At 42.8% G+C, this 10,170-nt stretch overlaps 1 protein-coding gene across 1 annotated transcript in view; it reads left to right on the plus strand.

The window, feature by feature from the left end:
• ngfrb (nerve growth factor receptor b) overlaps nt 1-5,061 on the plus strand; it is a 32,283-nt gene extending 27,222 nt beyond the window's left edge. Inside the window, exon 6 of the mRNA XM_035533431.1 lies at nt 690-5,061. Within this exon, the coding sequence (XP_035389324.1) occupies nt 690-1,018 (329 nt within the window). The 3' untranslated portion in view covers nt 1,019-5,061. The remainder of the gene's footprint in view (nt 1-689) is intronic.
• The last annotated feature ends 5,109 nt before the right edge of the window (nt 5,062-10,170 follow it).

The following is a 10,170-nucleotide window of genomic DNA, read 5'->3' on the forward strand; positions in this document are numbered from 1 at the left end:
AGAGCCGAGCTGAATTGAACAATGCTGTATGCTCAGACGCTGTAACGCAAGACAGCAAGTAAGAAACACAGCCTGAAAAGATCATAAATGGTTATATATTACTAACAAGCAAGTTACACATTCATTCTAAATGTTACCTGCAGTCTTAAACGGTAGTGTCGCCCAGAGCTTTAGGGCCATATGATGTGTGGGTCCACTCTGGAGTTTCAGACTGAAGCATAGTTTAGGCCCTGAAAATGATGTTGGACCAGTTTGCAGAACTTATTCTGTGGCATCTGCACTCCTCAATTGAACCTGTGCATTCATTTGCTGTTTTGGTGGCCTCCACTGGGTAAATCCTGCTGACTGCAGAACACACATGCCTTGTGCTTATTTACATTGGAGCTATTTCTTATGGATTCTATCCTGGTTGCCATGTCTTTTTTCATATCTGACATAAACTATGACCAAACATGGTCACAAAAGTTGGAGACATGTGGGTCTATTGGGGAGGATCCTAAACTGACCTGACTTACTGGCAACTTTTTAAAAACATTCTCTCTCTCTCTCTCGCTCTCGCTCTCGCTCTCGCTCTCGCTCTCTCTCTCTCTCTCTCTCGCTCGCTCTCTCTCTCTCTCTCTCTCTCTCTCTCTCTCTCTCTCTGACTTTCTGTCTCTGTCTGTCTCTCTTTCTCTGTTTCCCCTACTCAGTGATAAGAATTGATGGAGGCTCAGCCCTGAGTCTGCCCCTGCACACCTGCGAGGAGGTGGAGCGGCTTCTTAATCCCGCCCACGGCGGGGAGGGGGTGGGCTCCACGCAAGAAACCGACTGGTGCAGCCTGGCCGGGCTGCTGGGCTACGAGGAGGAGCGCATCGCCTCCTTCAGGCAGGAGGGCCGGCCTGTGCAGGCGCTGCTTTCTGATTGGGCGAGGCAGGATTCGGCGAGCGTGGATGCGCTGTGCACCGCGCTGCGTAAGATCAATCGAGAGGATATCGCTCAGAGCATTCTCCTCAAGCCAACTGCCACTTCTGCAGTATGAGTGAACACACACACACACACACACACATATAAAGCTCCTAAGCCATAGCCACTGCTACAACACACCCTTACCATATATCCTGACACACTGTATGGTACACATCATTATCATTTAACTTCAAAAGTGTTAACACCATGTGCCACAAGCTTCTTTAACCTGCACCAAGACTACCCAGTTACTCCTGTATTTCAACTTCTGTTTTTTTTTTTGTTTTTTTTTTGCATGTTTAAAATCTTTGGCCTCTATTACCCACCGTCCGTGTTGTAATCAGAAGCTGCCTGTCTGCCTGTCAGTCACTTACGCTTTCGTTGCCTGCTGTCAACACAAGCCAGCAAATCTGAAGCAGCCCATTTTGTCCGAATGCCCGTGGATCTCCAGAGCACAGCCACGCTCGTGCCCGTGGTTCTCCGAAACGCAGCCACGCTCGTGCCCGTGGTTCTCCGAAACGCAGCCACGCTCGTGCCCGTGGCTCTCCGAAACGCAGCCACGCTCGTGCCCGTGGCTCTCCGAAACGCAGCCACGCTCGTGCCCGTGGCTCTCCGAAACGCAGCCACGCTCGTGCCCGTGGTTCTCCGAAACGCAGCCACGCTCGTGCCCGTGGTTCTCCGAAACGCAGCCACGCTCGTGCCCGTGGTTCTCCGAAACGCAGCCACGCTTGTGCCCGTGACTCTCTGAAACACAGACATGCTCGTGCCCGTGACGTGCCCGTGACTCTCTAAAATGCACCCACTCACATCTTCTCAGTAGTCATATCTTGGCCAAATACAACCTAACCTAGAGAAGTGAAGTAAAACAAACAGACCAACACAATGAGTTAGCAAAAATAGACTTTACTGTTCTAGCACACACAATGGTGGATTCCAGGACCCAGGCTACCAAGAGTCTGTTAACTGCTAAAGGACGACCTTCATATATACTAAAATACTGTAACATTAAAGTTAAATCCTCATTTGATCCGTCTTCTGTGCACATTCCTTTTTTATTCAGCTAATTGTTTATACGTGGTTGTTTTTTCTGTTGACAGTTTTCTGAGTTAGAGTGCTACAAAAATCACTTCCCAGACAGTGAAAAGAATAAGATGTTACTGGCAGTATGTGAGTTCCTTTCTCACACCTCTGACATCATATTTGATGTCACATAAGACAATCCTTTGATTCCCTTTTTTAGTCTGTTTAGCTTTGATGTTTACGACAAGTCAAGTGTCATCTTCAGTTACCCACGCGAGTAGCATCATTTCTGATAAAACCATCTTTTCTTCCAGAAGATTCAGTGGGAAGAGGTGTTGTATATTTAGTAAAGAATGCCAAACATAGATGTACCATGTCAGACTATACGCAGTAAATGGCATTATTGCCTGGAGGTTATGTTATCCTGGGTCTCTGACAGAGGAAGAAGTGAAGAGGCAGAGAGCCAGACTGCTAATGCTAATGGCTTCCTATATCATCTCCATCACCCACAGTGCATTGCTTCTAACTTGCTAACCTTTGTTATCAATAACACCATCACATTTAACAGTCATCAGACAAATGTTCAGTATTTACATTATCATGGGTATTTCCAAGAGTCTGTCAACTATAGTGTATACGATTTTGTAGGTGGCTGGGTATATAATAGACTGTCTGCAGTGTAAAAACATCTTGGAAAAAAGCCGAAGTTTTTGACATCCTGGTGGTCACACACACACTGGTGGTCTTGCAGGAGGCAGATAGACTATTATCTGTCTCTTGTTTTTTACCAGGAAGGTAAACTGATACTGGTCACTACCTGCCCAAGGTCATCACCATGACGAAAGAGCTTATTCATACCATCTGTGACCCAGATAGAAAATGACAAACTTGCCACACACAGACACAAAAGACACAGACACGCGCACACACGGACTGACACACACACACACACACACACACACACACACACACACACATAAATTTCAAAGAAGCAGGCTACCTACATACAAATCAAGGAGAGTGGAGTGTGGCAGGTTTCTCCTCTGATGGAAAACAGGTCTGTACTGAAGCAGAGCGGCAGTGCTTAAAGGCATGTAGAAGGGTGACGTTAACCGCTCCTGATGATGTAACAATGGCCCACGTGTGGAAGGGTGATGTTAACCGCTCCTGATGATGTAACAATGGCCCACGTGTGGAAGGGTGACTTTAACCGCTCCTGATGATGTAACAATGGCCCACGTGTGGAAGGGTGACGTTAACCGCTCCTGATGATGTAACAATGGCCCACGTGTGGAAGGGTGACGTTAACCGCTCCTGATGATGTAACAATGGCCCACGTGTAGAAAGGTGACGTTAACCGCTCCTGATGATGTAACAATGGCCCACGTGTGGAAGGGTGACGTTAACCGCTCCTGATGTTCTAACTGTGGCACACGTGTGGAAGGGGGATGGTAACTGCTCCTGAGGGTCTGACGGTGGCAAACGTGTGCGAGGAGGGCACAAGGCAGTGCGGGTAAGGTCCGCGGGGCACTAAGGACAGGTGGAAACGAGAAACAATTATCAGGGTGTCTGTAAATTCTCAGGGCTACACACGTGCGATACTCCACCAACTGCACGTTACGTGTGCCGTGTGCTCCAAAGTCACATGTGAATGTGAACTCGGAGACCTGGCTGAACACAGTGTTTGAAGGGGATAGTCAGTTGAGCAAGACATTTTAGAATTTTCATTCTTTGTTCAATCGAACAGAGTGGAATAATTGCATATAAATCTTGGGATCAGGGAATAGAGACAAGATGATTCTAATCACTGACAGCAGTGCCTCTGGATAAATGATATGCCATCAAGCCATCACATTTTACTTTTCAATTTACCAAAGATCACTGCAAAAACCACCAGTGTTACTTAGTTCATTTTCATTGATTAAATGTTGGAAGATTTGCTCTGAATATTGAGTGCATATGCATATTCATATGGTATACACTAAATATATAGTACATTCCTACAGATACATAAATTTCAGTGGTATTCTGCCATAACTGTGTCAGATATTAGAAGACAATTTCATCTTTAATCCCAGGATAAAGTCAGATGTCATTGAATTTAACTGATTTGTGTGAATATAGTTTTGGGATAATATACAAACTCACTTTATAAATATCTTGCTTGTAATGAAGGTGGTTATCCCTTTCTATAAGAGGGGGGTTGTAATTTTCTAACCAAGAAGTACTATGTTTATTTCTTCTTCTTTTGCTTTTAAAAACCAGATTAGAATGTAGCACTTAAAAGTGTAAATATACAGTATCACAAGTGCCTGAGAGAAATGTCAGGTCTGTGTTTTGTTCTGTTTGTGTGTTTTTTTTTAAATAATTTACTTGTTGTTTTTGGTGTGTTACTGTTATGGCCTGCACTCTGGAGAACTGCCAGGCCAAAGTTGTTTCCATGGTAGCGCTGCATCCAATCCCATCCCAGTCTTTGAACCTGACCCGGTCCCCCATGTTTAATGATCTGACACACTGACCAACAGTTTGCAAACTTTTTTACCAAGTGCAAGAAAGGCTAATATTTGTTTTGGCTTGTGTTTCTTTTCTGTCTGGTTCTACTTGGATGTTAAATATAACATTAGTCAGTGGTAGATATTACTGAGTTTGGGTTTGGACTGATCTTGGAGAAACTTTATACAGGGAATATTGTTCATAGGAAGAGATCTATAAAAATGCAGACTGCTTTCTGACAATCAGTCCAAAGCTCTTTAGTGGATGTTAAAGGTACAATCAAAGCGGTTCTGTCCTTCAGACATAAAAGAGGCCCCAAATCGGTGGACCAAGCAAAACAAGCCTTGTACAGAGTAGCACGATTAAAAGGATGACAAAGGCCAAAGATGGTGGGCATTGTGGGTATTATCTGAGGGCAGCTGTCACAGAGTAAGAAACAAACACAAAAGGCCATGTACAAAACCGAGCATTTCTGAATGACTCTTGTATTTACTTATATGTACACTGTATCATATAATTGTGAATTTGCTAGAATTCATACATCTGGTTCAATACAGCAAAGTAATCAAAACAAGAAAATTAATAAAAACAACTGCAACTCTGTATGTGTGTAAAGGCTCATATGTAACGACTCACTTCTGCAGACTTTTTTTCCCTGGAATTAAAGGAAATAGCAATTAGCTGCTGCCTCAGATATCAATAGACTCTAAATACATGAGGCACATGTTGCTTGATGATGGATAGAAGATTACTGTATAGAGGATATTTGACCTGCTTGATTATGTTTGATTATAACACCTAACAATAAGACAGGAAAGACAGAGAGGCATGTCAGCATAAACACTAAGTACTACACACAAATACCACACTATGTACCACACTCAAATAAGACACTATGCACTACACACAGATACCACACTATGTACCACACTCATAACACACTATGTACTACACAGATACCACACTATGTACCACACTCAGATAACACACTATGCACCACACACAGATAACACACTATGCACTACACACAGATAACACACTATGTACCACACTCAGATAACACACTATGCACTACACACAAATAACACACTATGCACTACACACAGATACCACACTATGTACCACACTCAGATAACACACTATGTACTACACACAGATAGTAATGCACCCATTAACTACTGCAGCAGTAACATTAGATCTTTAGACTGAGATTCTGGACCTCTGTGTGCTGTCTTCTTCCTTAAACTTATCACACAAACCTGCCTTCCTATGTGCAGTCTACCCCACAGCAAGACTGAAGAACAAGCCTACAACGGTAAAGACAGAGAGTTTACCACTGCCTTTATTTAACAGACAGGTCTGGGACCAGTTGCGGAAATTTGACATCGGTATAGTATGTTTCCCATATGTGAATTGTCCAAGGCTGATGAAGCTTTGGGTGAAGTGTGAGGCTATTAATCAGAAGGTAAAATGTTTAGCCTGACATGTGTAGTGTTGATGTCTGCACCGGGGGCATTCCACAATGTCAAGCAAGCGGGTAATGTGTGAGAAACACACACACACACACACGCACATGCTCACGCGTGCACACACTCATACATGCACAAACATGCATGCACACACTCATACACACAAACACACATGCACATGCCACATGCACACACACACACACACACACACACACACACACACACACACACACACACACACACACACACACACACACACACACACAAACCTCAATAACAGGCAACACAATGGAACATTATAGAAGACACATAAAATGATTATAGACACATAAGTGAACATGCATGTTCACACACGCATGCACACTGTCAGCATGTTTTGATTAGTGACACTTGTGGGTGACATTTTTGCTTGTATTTCTCCATTGTGAACACCAGTCCTGCCCACCTTTGTTCATTTATTTCATGCAAAGTGCACAAGTGATTTTGCAGTCTTGTGGTGTTCTTTCCCCTCCTCTTCACCTGGAAAGGGGAATTCAGCATGACAAAACAATTACGGTCTCACACTGTCCGCTGAAGGACAGCAAACACATTCTGTCCAACCTTCCTCTTAGTAAAGGCAACATGTACCTCCTTTAATGCTTGAACCGCATCCCATACTTCTATAAAAACAATATCTCATGTAAGAATGAAAAACAAAACCCAGTATAAAAGGTCATATCATGTGAGCCAACTTTAGCAATAACTTAAAAAAGTTTTATATGTTTTTCTTTTGAATTAGATTAATTTGTATTATATCTCCACTATGCATCTGTGGGATTCAGTTCTAATTAGTGGTGGACTCAGACCTGCATATCTCCTCCTCTGCTCCTGCACTAACCAGCTGGGATTTCCCAGTCAGGATCATGTTCCCACACTCTCTGGCCTTTCCGTTTTGCCATTTTCCCACTGGACAAGTCTCCGAGGAGCTTGCCTGAGCTGTGAAGGAAACCATCCACACACATTGCTGAGAGAGAGTTTAGGATACAGTTCAGGATACAGGCATGAGGTGGAGTGGGTGGTAGTTATTTCGTGTTAGGTTAGGTGGAGTGGGTGGTAGTTATCTGGCGTGAGGTGGAGTGTGTGGTGGTTATCTCGCGTGAAGTGGAGTGGGTGGTGCTTATATGTGCTAATGTAGGAACCATTGGCCATTTCTAACCAGCCAGGGAACTCTATTTGAACTCAAGGGTGAGTTAAGGGTCACATGACCCTTAAACAATAAAGTCTCAGTCTTCTTCAAGCTCATTGATAAGAACCAGTTAGCATCACACGTTCTAATGTTAGCAGGCAGCAGTGCTTGTTTAGTGTGCTCTAGTTACAGCAGTTCCTGCCACAAAGCAGCTCTACAGAATTCCAGGCCTAGACCCCTTAGACCAGGAAGAGTTTAGAAAAATTCCTTGAATGGTATGAGAAAGGATCCTTAGAATTGAGCCATGACATAAATGTGAATTCCACCCTTCTTTGGGCAACATACAGTATATTGTTACAGGCAAAGTACAGTAAGTATACTGAATATAGGTATGTTTATCACTGTTAGTAACATGCAACCTTTTGGTTAAATACTTTAAAGCAAATTATACAGTGCTGTATTAATATTATTTCAGCTGACAGTTATTACTTATTGTCAAAGTTACAGATATTGCTACTAACAGTTACAGTTACTATTACTAACAGTCACAGTTACAGTAATTACTACTAACTCAGGAAGACGCATGTTAGAGTCTCCTGTTGGGTGTCTACACAGACGTGACCTCTAGCTCTAACTGTTCAGCTATGTCCTCTCAGGGATTGTGGGTATTATGGTATTGTGAATATTAAGGTGTTGACACTGAAGACATTTCAGTGTCTCTGGGATTCTGCAGTTTTGGGTCAACTGCAAGGTCTCCTCTGAGCAGACTAAAACTGTGTATGTATGTGTGTGAGTGAAAGAGAGAGGCTGAGTGAGAGAAAAAAGTGGAAGAGAGGCAGAATGATTACACCACGTATATGTCTCCCGTTTTACTGGCCTCACTACGATTGGATCTCTCCTTTTCTTTTCTTTTCCAGAGTCATTGTTCAACCACCAAACCTTTAATCTTGTGCATTTATGTATGTGTGTGTGCGCGCGCGCATGTGTGTGTATGCTATTCATAAGGAGATAATGTTGGCTCCACCAGTAAGAGGATACTTGAGAAAGAAAAAGAGAGGAAAGGATGAAAAGAAACCTAAAGAGAGAGAGAGAGAGAGAGAGAGAGAGAGAGAGAAAGAGCGAGCAAGCACATCAGGTCCATTCTACTTTACGTTGCAGCCACAGGAAGTTTAATTAGATATCTTTGCATAATAATTAAAAAAAAACATTTTTCTCCCATTCCTTAGATTAGATATACGTCTTCTTTCTATTATGCTAGAGAGAATGAGGAAGAGTGTGTGTGTGTGTGTGTGTGTGTGTGTGTGTGCACACATGCCTATCTGTTCAATTTAGGATCACACACAGTTGGGTATTCAAAAAATTAAACGTGTTCCTGCTCACAAAAAACAGTGTGTGGTATTTTGCAACAAGTGGCCCAGTGCACAAGTCACTCAGCAACTGCTTAGCACATCTGTCAAACAGCCTTAGACGACCAAAGTGATTAACACCCAAAGTCTCACAACAAAAAACAGGGAGCGGAGATGCACCGTGTACACCCTAAACCAGTTTAGTGAACATAGATACACCCCACACCAAGCACGTCAAACAGAAAAAATCACTGATGCTACTTGTGTGAATTTAACACTATACGGTAATGAAGGTGATCAGGTGAAATCGGAATCAGCTGGTGTTTGTTGAACACGTTTGAAATGTTGCTGTAATAGCGCCAGGCGAGGCTGGCTGGCATATCCCGGCCTTTCAGTTGGCATGTAGCCCTCTGGGGAATTGTGTGCTTCAGTGCTTTATGTTTTTGTGGTTAGAAGCCAAACAGTTAAACTGTTAATTGTGCATTCCACATCCTGTTCTTGTGTGCCTGTGCTAATATCGTAAGGTTTTTTGAATTCCTTGTTATCCACTTTTAGGAGGCCAGTTCAGCAGGGAAAGATTTAAATCATTCTGTGCTTACTTAAAAGAAATGGCCTCTTTACAATCTGAAAAATAACTTTTATGGCAAATCTATCATCTCTTTGCCTTGTGGTTTGAATTCATAAGGGTCTTGCGCTGTAAAAGCAGCATTTTCAGTAAACATCATACATTAGGCTGTTTCTTCAATCAAAGTAAAACATTTTCCTGGGGGGGATGTGTGTGTGTGTGTGTAGCTTGCAGAATTTGGTTGAGGTTTACCACCATGGGCTGTGTGGAAACACCATTTAACTTTGCTATCAGGCTACCAATCATTGGTAATCATAACTATTAGTGAAGGAAATACCTAGGGTGTTTAGCTCATATTGAAATAAAGAGATATATAAGCATATGTGAGCAGATTCTTTACTCTGTCAGAAAGGAAAATCTGTGAGCAGATTTTTTACTTTTTACTACCTTCAGAAAGGATGTGGTCACATTTGATTTGAAGTTTCTAACACTACTCGCACTCCTTAAGATTTGGCACTGGACAGTTGATTTATCAAGGCTACAAAAGATTACAGAATACTATTTCTCTTATGAAGCCTATCTTATATTTAACTTATGGTAAAATAGACAGAAAAGGCTGTAAGAAGTCTCCTCAACAGAACTAAATGATTTAAACCCTAATATTACTTTGTTATACTGCCTCATCTCTGCTCTAATATCGTGTGTGCTCGGTTGAGTAGGAAACTTGGAGCCCTGTGATAGACTAGTGACGTGCCACGGTTGTTTCCCACCTGGCTCTCCGTCATCAGTATGTACTTTGCTGCCCCAAAGCTGCACATCTTGCTCAGGAAGGCCCCATGAACCCCATGTCCAATTCTGGCCTTTCCCCCCTTGTTTAAAGTCAAGTGTTGACATAGTAATGTTGGGGGGTGCTGTTTCATTCTGTTTAATGAGGTGTGAATAGAGTGATTTCACGTTATTATTTACAATAATTGCTCTTCTTGGTTTTGTGATGTTAACATGACCTGGCTGACCCAGGCTCAGTTGTTTTGAATACAGCTGCTGTGTTGAAATATTTGGCAATCAGCTCTTCCCTGGCTTGTGTCGAACACAGAGAATTGTGTCGGACCCTCAACCATCAAGCAAGCAAAAAGGGACATCGTCAGCAAGCGGTAGACTGCAATGGGA

The sequence above is a fragment of the Electrophorus electricus genome, chromosome 14, assembly GCF_013358815.1.
Source record: "Electrophorus electricus isolate fEleEle1 chromosome 14, fEleEle1.pri, whole genome shotgun sequence".
NCBI classification, from domain to species: domain Eukaryota; kingdom Metazoa; phylum Chordata; class Actinopteri; order Gymnotiformes; family Gymnotidae; genus Electrophorus; species Electrophorus electricus.